Here is a 19,422-nt window from a genome sequence, read left to right on the forward strand (position 1 = left end):
ACACACACACACACACACACACACACACACACAAAACACATACAAACACACACACACACATACTGCTGCTGGTGTATTTAATAAACCTTTTTTAATTATTTATTTTCTTCAAATGCTACTATTACTATGTCAGAACGCTATAAAGGACTTTTAGAAAAAGCACAACAAAATACCTCCTCTTAATGTATGTTCTCTACAAGTCTTCTGTTGTCCAGTCTTGCACTTTAAATGTCTGTATGAGCAATGTCTACGTCCATACTGTCTTATGTCCATGTATGAGTACTGTCTATGTCTATACTGTCTATGTCCTTACCTAGATTAGTCTATGTCTGCATGGGAGAGCAAGAAACGCAATTTCAAATTCTTTGTATGACCAGTGCATGTAAAGAAATTGACAATAAACTTGACTTGACTTGACTTGACTTAACACCTCTACTGAAAAGGCCTACACTACCGCCTTGTCTCACTGCTTCCCTTCAGCCAAATGTAGTATAGTGGACGTTACGATGTTAACATTTGAGTTAAATAAACACGAAAGCACGAGTACGCCACCCACGGAGGGTAAGCCCGTGGGAAATTAACCCTTTAGATGTAATAAGACACACAGATATGCTGTACAGGAGCCAGAGACAATGATCCCATAAATACAATACATTTTATTCGTTACAACTATTTCTTTAGGTCCATATAAATAGGCTGAGTCAGACAGTAATTCATGAAAACACTTTCACACATAAATGGACACGTTGCGCTAAATGGACACAATGCGCCCTCCGCCGCTATAATGAGGATGACAGAGGCGCAGTAGCTGAAACCAACACTTCAACAGATAAACCCTGGAGAGGGTCATTACAACAGGTTAGCAACTTCCTAAATCAAAACGTAGTACCGGACCGAAAACAATCCAGCTTCAGAAGTGGACATTCAGCTGAAACCACCTCATTGTCAGTAACTGAAGCTAAGATTACTGCAAGAAAGGAACGACTATCACCTGTCCTAATCCTAGACCTATCAGCAGCCTTTGACACAGTCAACCAGATACAAGATACTCCTTAGGACACTTCGAACCATGGGAATCACTGGTGCTGTCCAATCCTACTTTTACTCCTCTCTGGACGGTCCTTCAATATGTCTTGGCAAGGAAATCACAACTTGTCACAACTTGCCATGTATATTTTATGTCAATTTTGTGTGCTGTACAACACCTGAAAGAAGGTATACTATGCACGTCACGTGTGTGTATGGTGTAATATTTACACAACCACGTGGGACGATCTTCTGGCAAAATTTACTCATTTGGTCATGCCAGTCCATATTAGTTTATAACTTACTAAATATTCATGAAAAGATCCAATTTCGGAATGGGCAGTGTACATTGTGAAAATATAAACTACTAAAATCACACACTCCACCTTTCATGATGAGGGTAGAGGAAGTGGAGGATTACACAGAGTAATAATTGACAACTGACTGGAAATCCAACACCCAGGTGTATGGGGGATTCACAAACAGTTTTCTAAGGAAGTTGAGATTCTTCTACCAGTTTTACCAGTCTACTGTATATGTCTGTTCCCATCCTCTGTGAGCTCCATGAAAGAAAGCCAATAGACACATCCTCAGGGTGAAATACCTGTCTTTGAAACACTGAAAGGGGTCATATATTATCCCAGGGACTGAAACCATAGAGATTAGGCAATCTCCTGTCCATGCATCTGACTCTTTCAACAGGTTCGCATTCTAGTCTATCCCTATTCCACATAAATCTTTTCATTGCAGCTACATTTATCTGAATGTCATGTAGCTGCCCCACTCCTCTGGAATAACCTACCCAACCACATTCAAAATGCCTCTTCACTGGCCATCTTTAAACAACACCTTAAAATCCATCTCTTTTTGGAGGCTTTTGGCTTCTAGTGTCCATAAGCATGCACCTACTGTACATACAAGCGTACTTACACACACTAACACTGATATTATGTAAAGTGACCTTGGGTGTTTTGAAAGGCGCAATATAAAATGAAGGTATTATTATTATTATTATTAACATTACAGCAGTATACATACTCAAATGTGATCTAGAAATATTGTTTATTTATTTATTTTTACTTTTCCATCTGACAGGATGCCACCTCATATTTACAGCACAAGCAATGACCTCAGGTATCTTCAAACCAGCGTGTCATATTTCAGGCCAGGGTTCATCTGCCTTACATTCAACAAAGCAGTTGAGTGAAACTACTGTAAAAAAGATAACTGAATAAAAAAAAACCCTCATCGATCTCTGACAAAAACTCTCAGCGTTCTCAAACACTCAGAGCTACGTGCCAGGAGATGTTGATTGCGTACATACAGAGGTGGGAATTCACAAAAATCACCATAAAAATCTACAGTAAGTGTGTGCCTGCCTGTATACATGTAGGCCTCTATGTGTGTGTGTGTGTGTGTGTGTGTGTGTGTGTGTGTGTGTGTGTGTGTGTGTGTGTGTGTGTGTGTGCGTGCGTGCGTGCGTGCGTGTGTGTGTGTGTGTGCGTGCGCGAGCGTGTGTCTCCACTTCCTTGTCATCTCTGGCTCTTTCTGTGTTTGCAAAACAAACGTCTGGGTACCTGTGTGTCCATCAGCCGTGCTGGATCTGGGTACAAATAGAACTTGATGCCCTCTGATGCTCCAGGGAGGGTGAGACCACGCACCAGCAGCACGATCAGCATTACGTAAGGGAAGGTAGCCGTAAAGTACACCACCTGCAGCACAAGGAACATGTGTGAGATGAGACTGAGATACAGCTTTATAGTAGAGTAGAGTAGAGTAGAGTAGAGTAACTTTATTAATCCCCAGGGGGAAATTCAGGTATCCAGTAGCTTACATAAATACACAAATAAACAAATGCCCACATGGACATGTCAGGACACAAATAATAAAAAGTCAGGGAGGGGAAAATAAAAATAGTAAAGATAAAGAATGTGAAAAAGTAATATGTAAAAAATGTAAAAAATGTAAAAAGGTAATTGTTCAAATAAATATTTCTAAATACATAGATACCTGTACACTGTCAGGCAACATAAAGATGGGGAAAAACATAGTACATAGTATAGAGATTTAGATTTAGATTTAGATTTAGACAGCTTTAGTCTAAATCTGTATCTATATCTAGGAAGCAGTTAGGCATACCACCTGTGTACAAACAACAAGAAGATGGAGACAGTGTATATGCCTAATAGATTTGTAAAATGAAAGAAAACTGTAGAAGTACTAAAACTACTGTGTAAAAGTAGAGTTCTTATGGTGGAAATACAAACACATGTAGATTTGGGAAATAAACATATTTGAAATGAAATCAACATGAAAACACTTTATAATAATAGTCTAAAAGCTTTATAAACACTTCGTAAATAATGAACTACTTGTCAACAAAATAGTTACAAATGCTTGTAAATCAGTAACAAATACTATGTTAACACAACAGACATAGCACAGCCGCAGAAGTCAGTGTATACATTAAGGAAACTATGGCGCACCGCCATAGTTTAAATTTGGCCGCCATAGTTTCGAAAATGTTTTCGATTTTTAAAAAAAAGATTTTTTACTTTTTTATTTTTATTTTTTAAACGATTTCCGTTTTCTATTAAACGATTTGAAAAACGATGTCCTTCGCATTTTCCTCCTGGAGTAAATACATCCTATAAAGAAAACCATGAGTGCTTGAAAGACAGAGGGATCAAAAGCCTAGTCAAGTTGTTGTAGTTAACTCGGGTTTGGGAGCAATAATAAAACATAAGAAGGGACAGTTGGGATGAGTTTACTGACACTCCCCAGTCTTTGTTTTACAGTTGTATGATAATGAGTTAGGCAACAGGCCTTCATTTTTATTGAGGAGTCATCGGGCTGCATATAGAAATTAATGTGTAATGAATGTGTATAGACATAAATGTGTAATATGTTGTTCAGCCCTTTTACCCTTTTATGGGAGTAATTTTGAAAAACTGGCCCTGTGACCAGCACCCCTCATGTAGAATGTGTATGCCTATGTATGTTGGGGAAAAGGCATAGCCTACTCTCTTAGACCCTTTTTGTCTGTGCGTTAACAATTTCACAGTGCTCCTAAATTCTTATCTGAGCTCCTTTTTTTTTTCACGCCGCGTGAAATCTTCCCCCCCCCCCTGCTGCCCCCATAGTTTCCAAAAATTCTGTGGGAAACACTGGAAGTCCTGGAAGTTTGTCCTCCAAAGAGCAAAACAGAGGAAACCACTGGAGGTAAAACTGTTCAGCAGGCAAAAGCACATCAAACTCAACCAATAGGAGCTGATTCCCACTCTGTTGTACAGTCATAGTTTGATTTACCGTATAAACTCACAGTATGTAAATGGTTTGTTTATAATTTGTTCATAACTTAATCTTAAGAGTGTTAATAAAGCTTTTTAAGGGACCTTTATTCGGATGTGTTACCTAAACATGGCTAAGATATAATGGATAACCAATATGACAACCACATCTATTATGAGATAGGATAACATCAGATAAACTTTATTGTCTGTCTGCAGAAATGTGTCTTGCATGATACTTCTCTACAATCCACATACGAACACAAATTAAGACACCCTAAGGGTTATTGAGTCTGGTCATCTAGGTCCAAAAGCTGTTAGGGCAGCACATTCCTATAAATTAATTAAATTAATTAAAAACCTTCAATATTCCCGAGTAGTATTTAAATAAAGTATACATTCCATGTAGATGTGCGTGGGATATTTATCTCCTTTGGTTGAGCACTGCTATAGAATAGGGGGGATTTGTATTTGTTTCTCTGTGGGCAAGGTAGCCTGGGAAATCCCATGCTGCTTTGCACAATCGGTCTGATGTGACTAGGTCTGGTGGTAACCAGCAAGCAGCAAGGCATTCTGAAGCGTCCTCCAGAAGGGAGGAACTCATATTCCTGATTTAACAAATGGGAAGGGTCCAGAGAAATCTTGTCTGCCATTCTGAGTGTCTGTATAATGCAACTGTCCAAGAAATGTCTCTCCAAAGTGTGGCCTACCAGTTTGGATCAAATTTTCAGGTGTTTAAGTAGCATATCTTGTTTTTCAGTTGGATTGAGAGGCCACAGAACCAGACTGCACGTGAAGAATTGGTGTAAGATCTCCTTGCTGGCGCCAAAGGATCTCAGTCTTCTAGGGAAGCATATTCTCATGTCTTCTTAGAAAGCATATCATGAGTCATACATTATTTGAATGACAGCATGTCCAATGGTAGTCAATACTGCACATGCCGTACTGCACATGTTGGGGACCAGTGTCTGCACCTGCCCTCACTTCATAACATCTTTACTTTGTTTTCTCATAAATCATACAACTTGAATCAGATAACATCTCAAGTTGAACATAGTTCAACTCCGGAGGGCAAAACATGCCTCAATGATATTACATTTCACACCTCAGCTAGACTTGCTGTCACTACTTGTCTCTCCTTTACACACTTTAATGCATTTTCACACATTTGTGCTCTCATGAAGACAACATAACAGCCACATACCTTTCCAGTTGATTTAACACCCTTCCACACACAGAAGTAGCACAGCACCCAGGCCAGAATCAGACACAGTGCAAGCTCCCAACGAACTGCACCGATATGGTCAATTCCTTTGGAGATGTGTAGCACTCGCCTCCTTCAGAACACCAAGATGGAACAGCAAAAAAGGCAAAAAGAAAAGCAAGATCAAACACACCACTATCGGGCCCAGGACAAAACAAATAAAGCAGAAAGCAAATGAATCATGTAAATAACAGTAAAAAATAATACACTGTGTTGTGGTTAGGTAATTACACAAATAAATATATACGGTAAGAGAGGACGATGATTTAGTCTATGAATAGTTTTAAACTTGGGATCAAAGCAGTGTAAATATTTGGTAAAGCGGTATATGTAACATTTGTGCTCCTTCATTTATTCTGAGATTTATTCATAATTCAACGTGACCCTGGCAAACAACAGCCTTACTAAGCATCATCTAGGAACGCTACTAAGCAGTGTGATTCTCATGAGCCTTACTCTTGTCTTCTAAACTCTCAATTGTTCAGTCTGTCTGTCTGTGAAGCTACCACTGAATGAAGACGGCAAGATCTCCATTCACACAGCAGGAGCAGTTTGTCCTGAAGGCACAGCCTGAGTGCCATCACACCTCTCCCCAGAGCAGCAGCTTTATTCTCCAGTCTGGAATACTGACGCCACCTAACGATACTGCGGTGTCTGGTTTTGGCATCATTTATTTATTTAATCAGAGATTGAGTTTGGAGGATGATCTTCCCACGCTAACCCGAAACTAGAAGGCATGAGAAGTAACAACGAATGGCAAAATGAGCAGACCTGGTCTCAGCATTTTTTCAGGAATTCCTTTCACACCATACACGTGGTCTATGCATGGATTTAATTTGCCATTGCTACATCTCAACATTAATATCTATCATACATACAGTATATTTCACCTTGTTTACACGTTCAGACTAACGGGCACAGAGCCAAAGTATACATGAAAAGTGACATAAAATACTTTTCTTGTGAATCACAGCACGTGCTTTAAAGTTTTTCTTTGCTTTGCTCCAAATAAGACTGCGGGATACAACCAGTGTTCTACAGATTCCCATGCGCGTCCTGCTCAGGAAACCTTTCAACAAGCTGACAGGGATACTGTGTGCATTGGAGCCGCTAGGGGGGGAGGTGTTACAGATTCTAAGGGCCCAAGCACTGACAGCACTGAGAGGGGCCCTTAAGGGGGTCCAAAATTCAAATCTTTCATGGGGCCCACCATTTCTGGCGGCGCCCCTTACTGTGAGAAGCCTCCCATTCATGTCAGAATGGGTTTTTTTGTTTACATCTTAAAAATGACACTAAGTTGATTTGAATAAAGGTGCCTGCTAAATGTACGGTAATGTAATGTACGGTAATAATCTGGTACTACAGATGATGAATGACCGAAAGCCCAAAAATAATGAGGAGAGTCAGGCCGGCTGCTGTGTGCCATATAGTTGCGGCACCAAAGCCATGATTTCTAACTGTAATGACCATAGAATTCATCTCCAGCACTTCTCTTCCTTATTTAATCTTTCAAAGTGTGAAGATGCATGATTGTAAAGCCAGAAAAGTAGTAATTTACTTTATTTTTGAATAACTGATAAAACAATTCACATTAATGGCGTTTAAGTGTCAAACTCCATGCAGCTTTGTGACAAACCTAACAACTTTTTACAATTATGTTTCCACTGACTTTTTTATTTGACCTTTATTTTACCAGGAAGGTCCTGTTGAGGTACTATATTAAACCTCTTCTTCCAGGGAGTCCTTCTAATGTGGAGTGGTATAGCATGGTCCATATAAATGATCCAATCAACGTTTTACCTTGCCAAGAGGCACAACAAATCACTCAAACAGAAAACAATGTCTCACTCTGCCCTGGTGCTTCATCTTCCATCGCCTTTTAAGCACAGCCACATCTGATAAGACAGGATGTCCCCTGAAGACTAACAGGTCCAGGCCACAAGTCACCACCACCAACGGTATGTTGGCTTTTCTGGCCCTGTGGCCATCTATGACTTCTCCTCCCACCCCCACCAGTCCAGTCCAATAACTGCTCCGCCGAATCATGCAGCACAATGGTCAGCTTTTTCTTCTTCCTAGCCTTGTGCCTCCAGCTCTTTGGTAACACACAAATGATTCTTACCCGCAGCAATGGCAACGTGTTCCCTTTCTCCAAGAATAATAGTGCGACACACAAAAGGACAACAGAATGCAATGAACAGGCAAACATTGTTGAGGTGCAATTGAGAAGCCAACCTCTACGCTCCAAGTATTTAGGCCTGGTGATCATGGGAAGGATGAATAGACAATTACAGCCTGTTTTTTTGTTTGCAATGGCACTATTCGCTACACACTTCTAATGCCTATCTGACTCCTCTCTGTTTATTCACTTCCCCGTAAATGGCTCAGCAAATGTTTCAGCCTGGTCTATATACTCAGTTGGAATAAGAATAGGCCTTATGTAAGACAGTGCACAATTTTCTTTATTCGATTTCAGGATACATCACTGAAAGATGTGCCCCAGTGTATCGTGAGGTGTTTCTTGAATAGTTCAATTTAAGTTTTACATAAAAAGATGTGCAAGAATACTAGATTTATGAACTTCACATTGACCTGGTATTGTTTTTTTTGCCATTGCAATTGCACTGTTTCTCTACACACATCTAGGTGAACTTAAACCTACTCCCAGAACTCTGTGGCAGGTGAGGTGGCATTTTCAGGCACAGTCCAGTTTGCTGAGATATTCCTCTTGTCAAACTCCACACAAGAATCTATAAGGATGAAACAGCCATCAGTGGTGTTAAGGAGAGGAGAGTAGGTGTGTGTGTGTCTTTTAGTGTGCATGTGTGTGTGTGTGTACGTGTATATGGGTGTTGTATAGGTGTGAGCATGTCTGTGTGCATGTGTCTGTATGTTATGAAATGGCACTGACCATTTCAATATTCATTTCTTCACAGCACACTATTTGAGCTCCCACCGTGTTTTTGTTTTCAAAGATAGTCATCTCATTTCCTGGCAGATTATTCGAAGCAGACATGATTTAAGTCAATATCACACACTCTTTCACAAAAACATTCTCTCTCCTAATCAACTCCCCAAAAACAACATCCCCCGACCAAACTAAGTCGTGCTACATTGTATTCTGCTTTAGAATGAACTTTTCCCCCTGATACTGGCACGTCCCCTTGGGTATGAGTGCTCTGCGGGGGCTTCCAAATGAAAAATAATACTAGCATGTAGATACCTTGGAAGAGTCAGTGTAGTAGTGTATATTACACAAAGAGAGGTGTCTGTTACACACAACAACAATGAGTCTTCGCAGTTGGGGTCGACATCTTAACTTGTTATTTTAAAGATTTGGCAAAAGTATAGGATGACAGTCAAGCGAAAGCCCTCTCTATACATTATGTGTGCTTTGAAAGAGTTACTCAAGTCTTTCTGTTCACACACAAACACATAAGGAAAAGACACTTATTCACTAGTGACACACACTAGTGACAACTAGAGATGTACAGGATCCAAGATCCGGTTCCGGATCCGGCAGGATAATAGGGTTTTTCAGACTATCCGGATCCGGCAGGATCTTAAGCAGTGGATCCGGTATCCGGCAGTTACCTAAAAATCAGGATCTGGGGCATCTCTACTTTTTACGTAGCCTAGGCTTTTCAGTCAGTCTTTCACAACCCCAATCGCTGCATGGAGTGAAAGCCCTTCGGAAGCGGCCGTTGAAGGCAGTGTGTCAGTAAGCCAATGAGTCTTAAAAATAGTTTGCGCCAACGTAATAAAAAGGGCCCATGTGTGGGAGTTGGCTATGTGTTTCAACCCTTTCGTAGGATCCGGTATCCGGTTCCGGATCCGGCAGGATCTTAAGCAGTGGATCCGGTATCCGGCAGGATCCTAAAAATCAGGATCCGGTGCATCTCTAGTGACAACACTACGGTGCACTAAAAAGATGTTTTTAACCATGTCACACGTATGGATTCATATTTTTATCCGTTTCCAAATCAGTAGGCCTATGTATTACCATGTGACTAACAAGTACTTTGTAGCTTGTAAACAAATGGCATCATCGTGTCCGATATAGATGGAGAACTGATTTGTTTTTATTCTTTAAAATAAAAACGTGTGGGGTAGCCTGTCGATTAGCTCCGTCCATAGTCAATGTTTGCTATTTCCTACAGTTTTTACAAGGCAGTGTCAGTCTCAAATCACCATTTTAACACCAAGCTTCCACCTTGCAGCAACGATAAACACCATAGCTTCAGAAGGTGAACACTCTGACACATATTAGGTCCAAAAAATGAGTGAATGTTTGTACATCACACTAGTGCAGGTGCTGAACAAAAAATATTGATATGAAAAAGGTCTATACACTAATAACAGTGACGTTCTAGATGAGAAAAAGCGTCCATAGAAATGAACGGGGGCGGTTCCTAATGCCAATATGGTGTGTGCTTGCACATCTCCCACCTTTTGGGCAAAAAGGAGCCAATTGCCTACGCTGCCATTGATCCAATCATCACGCGAGCAAATGCTGCTCATGCGCAGATGAAAAATATAGAGAAATTGCTACCCGAAACAGCTGCCCCGAGGCATCGCCAAGATGGCTGCCAAGTGGAGGGACTTATAGAGAACGACTTTGCTAATAAACACTACTTCTGGTTCCCATTCCTGGGAGTGTTGATCAGCGTGCAGGCAATGACACCTTTGATTCAACTCTTCCCTTATGAGGTTTATCCAAATAAGCACATTAGTTAGTAAAATAACCTGTGTCAAGTTGACATGTAGAGAGACGAGGGGCCAGATTTTTACAGTTTGAAGCCCGAATTACACACATTGAACGGTGCAGTCACTTGCAAGGAATATTCCAATTTTAAACAGAATGGTGTCGGAATTTGGTTTGCACACAATCCATCTAAACGCTTAATCTATTCAGAATGTAGCCGTGTTCCAGGAATATTCCGTTTGCAGAATGTTGTTCCACACATGTAAAAGGAATAGCAAGGAACTTCTTTTCAACCGACTACCGACAATATTCCGTTTGAAACTGGAATACTCTGTGCATGTCACTGTGCTCAGTGTTTTACTGAGTCAGGGATTCCTGGTTCAGAAAGTAAATGCCCTGTCACATATTTGCTCATTGGATCAGCTGATCCCAATTAGTGCAATCCTTCGGTCAGGTAGATGAGCTTATTAGTCAATTACCTGGGTTCACAGGAGAGGCAGGAAGCAATGCATGGCAGTGTGTTTACCTTCTCAAGCCAGCTGGTTCACCTCTGCTGCTGTGGTGACTCATTCAAGAGCGTTATCTCACTTGTTTCCTGCCATATTCTGTCATTGTGTAACAGCGATGGAGGGGTTTTGCATTTTAGTCCTTTGAAAGTGCTCAGTTGAGCGTGGCTGCAATGTTTCTCCTCAAACACAGTCTTTGCTGCCATCTAGGGGAGGCTACATCAGTAATTTTCCACAAATGTGTTGCAACCAAGTCTGCGGTGGGCTTAAGTCGTAAATACGATTAAACTTTGGTCAAGAGACTTTTGGGGGGGCTTATAAAAACTCTTCTAATAACAAATAGCTGACAGAAGCATAAGAGAGGGACATGTTTGCCCAAAGCCTACTTGTGTTCCAGGGATTCCTGCAGCTGGCCCAAGGTACCTCTGCACTGAAGGAGGAGAAGAGATAGAAGAAGGCCCAGGCCTGAATGATGATATAGGAGACCGCGGCGTAGGCAATCACCACCTGGGTGGCGTAGCCGATCCCTGAGGACAACAACAACAAGCAAAACACTTGGAAATCACACACAGAATCCAAATTGTTTCTTTTCTGAGTATACTTGGAATTCTGAGCATTAGCATAACGAGAATTACAATGCTGTGAACCTGTTGAATGTTAATGGGAGAGTCATGACCTGCTAGAGTCAAAACTAAATCATAGTGTGCCACAGATTAACACAGAAAGGTTGAAACAAACTTCTGTTTTGGGGAGTTGGTGTAGATGAACAGCAGAGCTGTGTTTTCAAGGTTGCAATACATGAATTTGACGTAATGACCAACTTTCTTACAAAACCCCCAAACAATTAATTAAGTGTATTTGTTTGCGGTGTTAAACTGTGCTAATAGCACAGTAGCATATCTTTGTTGACTACACATGAATCAAAGGTAGTGGATAATATACACTTTAACTCAGTTTCTCAATGTAATGGAGGATGAATTAGAAACCTATGTGGAAACATATTAATGTTTAAGGGTGAATTAGCTGCGTTGTATTTTCTATGGTTTCAAAGGAATGTGGTGGTTCGTTTGCTGTTTGGAAAATTTGCAAACGTTTTGTATCTGCTCAAGCTTTGCACGGCCGACAAACTTTTTTTTCTTATTTGAATAACACCAGTGCTGGCATAAAAGAAGTGCATTCATACTTTATCTTTCCATCTCAACTCAATACACAACGCTACTTGCTAGAGGGTTTTATTCTAGAGCCGAAAGTGATCAGGTGCTCTGGTTTCTTAGCCTATAACTCTTATTGTCCTCATTACTTATTATTACCCTTATAGTCCTCTCTCACACACACACACACACACACACACACACACACACACACACACACACACACACACACACACACACACACACACACACACACACACACACACACACACACACACACACACACACCTTAACCATTTCCATTCACTTAACGCCTTTAAACTCAATGAGGTGTTGTTTGATTATGTATCATGTGTTGGTGTGGTGCCGTGCTGGATATAGATAAAGAGACCTTCAAAGAGCGGGCAGAAGTGTCTCCAGCAGGTGATGCAGCCCTGGGAGGTGTACTGTCCCATGGCGGTTTCCATGAGGAACATGGGGATCCCACAGGACAGCAGGAACAGCACATAGGGCACCAGGAAAGCACCTCAGGAAGGAAAACAACACCGGCACAGCAGGGACACACACAGAGACACAGACGAGGACACAAACACATACACACAAAGCACAGCACTCTCTATTTCAATACTGTAGCGGCCATTACATAGCGACTGCTCATCATGACTAAAATTGCTGCTGTTGTTGTTGTTGTTGTTTTTTAATGTGCATGTGTTGCAGCGTATACAAGGCGCCAGAGTTCAAGGATGATGTCGATACAACTAAATGTGAAGGTTAAGTCCCTTATATATTGTAACAGCATCCTTTTTCCCTGATTGGTGTAATTTAAGCGAGCACACCTTAAAAGCACAATAAAAAACCCAGCACCTTATCTAACGTTTTGTGGGTTCGGTTTATGCAATACAGGAAACATAACATTAATGTCCTACAATTAATCAGAAACTGACAGACACAACTGATAGGGGAAGTATGTCTCCACAATGATGTTGAAATGTAACCCTCACCACCCTCTCAGTAACTTTCCATGGTTCAGGGTTTAAGAGGCAAATCTAAATGGCAGCACTGTTAGTTCTTGATATGGCTGTGAATTGATAACACTGTCCTTAAATGGAAAAACACAATTGTTAACAGTGGCTTATCAGACTAGTCATGTGAAATGAATGCCCCTTAGTCACACAAATCCCACAAATCTACATTGTTTCCTCTGGGAGTGCAGGATTTTGCTAAGTGTGTGTTCACACACTTAATGTGTGGGTTGCTGTTCAGCCATTCTGACATTTCTATCCCTGGTAATAAACTATGTGTGATGCATAAACTGTTAGTAAAGGAGTCTTACCTCCACCATTTTTGTAGCACAGATATGGGAATCGCCAAAGATTTCCAAGGCCCACAAGTGTTCCTGCCACAGCCAACAAAAACTCCAGTTTGTTGGCCCACTGGCCCCGATCCAACAGCAGCTGGCTTTTTTTCACTACACTACTGTCTTGTGTAGTCTGATCACATCCTGTATCCTTTGTAGGGTCCCTGGCCATTGTCACGAGTCTGTCGTGTCAGGACTGCAAATGTGATCCAATCCAAGAGGGTATACAAAATTTTCACAAGTTACAAAGATTCTTGCTGCTTCACAGCACGACATTACATATCTTAATAATTAAGACACAGAGGCAAACAGCTTGGCAGCCAAGTTTTGCAAATAAACAAGCTCCACCTTCCATAGGCGTTCCTTCATTTGAAAAGAATAGGACAATTAGGTTAGCGCATTGGAGCTACTGAATGTTCCAGTTTGTGTACAGAGATACCTTTGTCTGGAGGTATTCTCACGAGTATCTTCATAGAAACCCTAATTTCGCTTCCATTGTTCTCAATATGAGCGAGAGCTTAAAACTATTCAGCTGACCCTTACTTGGCACGGATGGTAAGCTTCATTCGTTTCCTCTTGTACTTTAGCATGCCGGATTAAAACTTGTAAAGTTTGCCTTCGACCAGTGCGCGTTGGCAGCAAATGGAAGCCCTGCAAGACAGAAATGTGTCGCGATGCGCACGGAAAGTTAAACAGGTGCTCGCCTCCCCAGCACCAACATTCATAGCCTACAGCGCCACATATTAGTATCGGCACCCCTGAAGTTAAAGTACATAATGTGGCACATATCTCAGACAACAAATGATACGGTCACCATGATTTTGCTATTGATACAAAGTTAAACATTAAACTGAGCTCACCAAAGCTCACCAAAGCTCACCCAAAAGCACAGAGAAATGGTTGTAAAATGCACTGTTCTTAAAGGGCAAGCAACGATTGTAAATCCATTTGAAAATCGGGGGTGGCTGTCATTAAGGAGAAAGAATAGGCTACCTGTTCAAGGTGATGAACACATTGCAAAGGAATACTTGGCTGTCATTGCCGTCTAGGGCAGTGTTTCCCAACCAGGGGTACGTGTACCACTAGGGGTACGCGAGCACACTGAAGGGGGTACTTGGAAAAATGTAATTTTAAGAAATGCATGGGGCATAGTCACACTGGAATAGAAAAAGCGATGTAAAACATGACTAGGGGGTACTCGTGGCACAACGAAAATGCTTGGGGGGTACACAAGGCAAAAAAGCTTGGGAAACACTGCTCTAGGGTGTGCAACCAAATATTAAGGAAGGTTGCCAATATTTCTGCACATGCCCTTGTATTTCTGTGAAATTACAACATTTATATTTATTTCTAGAAGATATATTGCACACTTTGAAACTAAAATGAAGGGGTGCCAATACTAATAGGCGGCACTGTATGTCAACCATGAGGAGGCAAATATGCACACACACGCACACACGCACTCAGGCAGACGTCTATGGACACCGTGAAGAGGTTAAGGCGCATCAATTGTATCAGTTCTTACTGCGCTAATATTGGGACAGGCCTAGGCTATCCGTTATTCTCATTGCGTAATATTTACCGTTTCGCCTGTATAGATGTGTGAGGCGCGGAGTAGCGGGTCAGCGAGTCGACCCATAAAGGAATTAGCCTGTCTCCAGTACTTTTCCACTCGAAAACAGCCGATTGAGTCATTCACATTGGCATTGCGGATACACTAAACCAAGTCAGCTGAGTGGTCGCTGGTATGTCACTGCCCATTAATTAGGCGCGCGGCGCATAGTCTTAACTAAAAGTGTATAAACTATAGTGGCCATTTTCCTCCTTGCTCACGAGCAAAAGTTCATAAGGCAGGCTTAACTTGACTATGATCCCGAAATAGGCAAAGTTAAACCGATTGGTGAAATAACTTGTTGATAACTAATGTAAACAATGGGCTAGGCTTAACCAGACCTATCCTTATCCTATAGGCCTATCTGAGGGAAATAAGACATATATTTCCATTTCATAAATAAAAAAAGACAATACATGAAATAAATCAATATCTAAATAAACTAGGCTATACTTTGCCAAAGATGCTGGAGCCTACCTCACAATGGATGTTGAAACGACATGCCGAAAATTGTTTGCGAGACTGGTTGCTATAAACTAAGGTGCCTTTACACAGTCAACGCATGCACCTGTGATAGCCTACTAACCTGCTGCACTGAACACTGCTTTCCTTGTTCTAGTCATCATACCAGAAAGTCAAGTTGCTGTGTTTTGTATTCCCAAACATGTGGGCTTCGACACCGACTCAAAGCTAAGCTGCTGCTGTAGCCTATTAGAACACTAAAGCTGATTTACTAGTGAACTTGACGCTAATAGGACAGCATAGTTTACCAACATCTGATTACCTGTTTTGACTAAAAAGTTAATAAAGTATGAAATGATAACCCAAACAAAAGTCTTGTGTGTGTGGTTTTTAAGTGTGGACGTCTTTCAGTCAATGAAGACTTGTCTTACAGAGTGGATACATCAAACAAAAGAAGGTTATTTTCATTTTAATATTTTTTTTCCTTGATCACAATGACACATTATAAAAATGAGGTAAAATAAATAAAAAGAGATACGGAGATGGATAGACAAACACTTGACAAGAAGAGATATTTACAGCTTCATGAAAAAAAAAAAACTTAAGCCCATTCTCTTTCTGCTGTCTTCTAAAGCCAGACTCCTACAGAGCTGAATTCATGCGTAAATTCATATCCAGTAGCCTACTATCCAGCAGCTACAGCAAAACTAAAGATAGTTAAGCATTTAGATGTGTTTTAAACAAAAGCCTAAATTAATAGCTTAGTTACTCTTGAGTATGCAACAACATTGTTGATAGAATTTATTCTTCAGGTGAGTTGAAAGTATGTTTATTACCCAGGCAGCATTTGAATTTTTTTCCTCCAAAAGGAAAAACATAGTGTGTAAAAATCCACTTTGGATTGAAATAGTAATCAAAATATTTTTTACAGTTTGATCATTTTAATGTTGATATAATACATTGAATCTCATTCTTTTCAATTGTACAAACCTTTTACGGTTTAAACGGTGTGAGAACTGAAAGTAACATTCACAAGAGATCATGCCTGACTTGAATTGGAAAGAGTAAGGGGCAGGATTGATAACATGACTATTGTTAAAGGATCTCTCTGCAAAGTTACATGGCAATGCTTCAACCAAATAGAGCAATAATAGATGAATTCTTTGACCATCATCCAACAGGAATCAATGAGTCACTCAGTCCAACCTAAACCACAGTGGCAGATGTCCTCTCTCTCTCTCTCTCTCTCTCTCTCTCTCTCTCTCTCTCTCTCTCTCTCTTCCAAATGAAACAAACAACAAGCAAACTGTCACCGCATACCCACATATATATGTAGATATAGATATATAGATATATATGTATGTACATACACAGAAATACATACATAGAAGAAATGTAAATACTGTATAAGAAAACAAACTGCAATTTCTTTGCTTTCGGAAACGTTTAGAGACAAAACATCAATGATACACTTCCACTTTTTTTCAAATCTTTTGCCTTTTTCTGTTAATTTCATGGCAAGGATAGAAACATAGACTGCAATTGTCCATCTGCACATGGTGGTCTTACTGCTTATTACATTCATACTCTTGAGGGGGTGGGGGGGGGGGGGGGTACAGCGACGAGAGTAAATCAGTGGTCCCAAGTGAAGCCTGTCTGTCCTCAATGGGCCTCTATAGCTCTCATCCAAGTTGGCACACGGACTCAGCAGTGTACATTACAGTCAACCATGGTTTGCCAAAGATTTATTTTGAGCAACACTCACTCAGCTGCAAGGAACAATTAAGATAATACAGTTCTTGACTGAACAACAAACTGCTGATGGATTTCCCCCCCTCGCGTCTCCAATAATTCTGATTTCTGTCATGTTAAAAATGAACTTCTCTGCAAACAAGGGGCATGGAGGACATCCTCATGGACAAAAGTGAAATGCTCACTGTTTTTTTTGTTTGTTTTTGTTTTTAAATATAGTTGCTGACCTACTGATTGCTTTGAAGAGTGTGTTAAGTACAAGTTAGTCTGGTTATGGGATGCTGATGTAGTTATGCAACACAGGTCTGCTAATGCTGTGTGGACATGAACGACACACTAATAGGCACTGGCAGCTTCTGCGAACGTGCTAAGGATGCTCCCCCTTAGCCTCAGTTCAGTGATAAAGGCAGATCCCCACCAGGAAAAAACTACATCTTCTACATTCTCAAAAACAACAATGGGAAGACACCACAAATGACAAATTATAAAATGTTCAGGAAAAGTTGATAAAATGTGTGTGTTTTTTTTTTTTTTTACCTCTCATGTAAACCTTCAAAAACATTCAGTATTCAAATGGAACAATTCTACAATTCTACTGTAAACAGACTCATGTTAAGAAAAATGAAGTTTTTTTTCCCTCTGGGTCTTATGGATTTATACAGATTTCAACATTCAGTAATACCATAAGTGCCCGTAACAGTATTTGGCAATCACCACTAATATGGCACAGTTGAGTGAAATAATGTTGTCTATGAATAGTTTTCCCAGTCTGTTTGAAGCACAACAGAACTTATCTGTCAACACAAAAAGCCAGAACGATAGCAGTGACCACTCAGACATGGGTGATGCTTAGAGCAATTTCAACACTGCACAACCATTTGTTTTTACATTGCTACAACAACATAGTTCCAGCCTGATTAACTCCCATTTTACCATTATTGCAAAATGTAAACACTCTTCAAACATACTATACCATAAAAATATATGTTTAGAAATTAATTTCAACCCCTCAAAAATGTGGCAAAATATCTTTTCCCCTTCTCTTCAAGCTTATTATCACAGCTAGCAAAGTTCAAAGCTAGTGTTAAGTGGTCATATTGGTTTCCTCAGATTTTTTTTTCAACACTTTTACATTGGAAATAATGGGGGGCATAAAACTTGTTTCCCTTTCTGTATCCATACATACATAATACCTTACAGCATACAGCAATGGCACTAAGTGAAATGGGTAAATTAAAAATAGGTTTGGAGTTGTCAAGACACCTAGAGTGTGGGAACTGTACAAGATATATCACAAATAAGTTATTTGACCTCTAGAAGCCAAGTATTGCAAAAGTCGGCCTGTAGTAGAGATCCAATTGCACAAAATGCTTCCTATAATGTAGAGCACGATACACTTCCTCTCATAGATCATGAGGGGGAAAGTCACATTACACAAACTCCTCATAGACTGCTCACACAATTGTATTTATTTATTAAATCAAATGTGGTATTATGTTACCTGCGGACTACACTGACAAAAAAAGAGAATAGTTTTATGAGAAAGCTCTATGGCAATAAACGATCAGACAAAAAAGTTTGCCATTTTATATGTGTTTTAGCCTGCGATTTGCCCACATGTCACCCAAAACTGTACAATGAAGCTTATGGCATTGTGTTAAATCAATTGTACCGGGGTAAAAGCTCGTTTTTTTAAATTAGTTACCTATCTCTGCAATAGCCTGCTTGGACTGACTGACTTGAGTGTGAAATTCTTTGCAGAGCCACAGGAAGTGTGGGCAGGCCCAGAGTAGTATAACATGGCCTCCTTCTGCAATATCTCACTGGAAACAGAGAATCACACTCCTACTCTGGTGCAGGGAGGTACGCAAAACACATTAATGACATTCCACAGACACTAAAGCCCTTTTCTCTGTGATTCTGGCTTTAGCTTTAGTTAGAAGGTAATGGAAATAACCTGAAGAGCAAGCTAAGCATTAGCACTGTGCGACTATTTCATGAGGCAAATCAAATGTCATGGACTGATGTGATGAGATGTTTGAATGGGATGGACAAGGACAGAAAACCAAGGCTCTCGAGTTAAATGATGATTCAAAACTGTATAGAACATTATCCTCTATCACATGTCCGTGTACCATGAAACTGGTAGAAAGTTAAACAATGTTTTAGCTATTTTTTGTGTAACAGGTTCCAACTAGCAGTGTTCTGCAGTGGCACGTTAGTAAGCCTCCTAAAGCCTCGTACAGATGTGATGCTGACTGAGCTATTGGCCAAGAGTCTAGACTTACACTCAGCAG

The 19,422-nt window shown here is 40.4% G+C and overlaps 1 protein-coding gene across 4 annotated transcripts in view; it reads right to left on the reverse strand.

The window, feature by feature from the left end:
* Nucleotides 1-15,478, reverse strand: part of LOC134462150 (sodium- and chloride-dependent GABA transporter 2-like) — a 39,227-nt gene extending 23,749 nt beyond the window's left edge. Inside the window, exons 1-7 of one of the 4 annotated variants that reach the window (XM_063215044.1) lie at nt 15,389-15,478; nt 13,276-13,495; nt 12,334-12,468; nt 11,178-11,318; nt 8,243-8,330; nt 5,521-5,653; nt 2,604-2,738 (exon numbers count right to left, since the gene is read on the reverse strand). In XM_063215044.1, the coding sequence (XP_063071114.1) occupies nt 2,604-2,738; nt 5,521-5,653; nt 8,243-8,330; nt 11,178-11,318; nt 12,334-12,468; nt 13,276-13,471 (828 nt within the window). In that variant the 5' untranslated portion in view covers nt 13,472-13,495; nt 15,389-15,478. Of the gene's footprint in view, nt 1-2,603; nt 2,739-5,520; nt 5,654-8,242; nt 8,331-11,177; nt 11,319-12,333; nt 12,469-13,275; nt 14,303-14,881; nt 15,006-15,388 lie in introns of those variants that run through there. The other 3 variants (XM_063215042.1, XM_063215041.1, XM_063215043.1) reach the window with 3 other exon arrangements.
* Nucleotides 15,479-19,422: the final 3,944 nt, after the last annotated feature.

This window comes from Engraulis encrasicolus, chromosome 14 (genome assembly GCF_034702125.1).
Source record: "Engraulis encrasicolus isolate BLACKSEA-1 chromosome 14, IST_EnEncr_1.0, whole genome shotgun sequence".
NCBI lineage: Eukaryota > Metazoa > Chordata > Actinopteri > Clupeiformes > Engraulidae > Engraulis > Engraulis encrasicolus.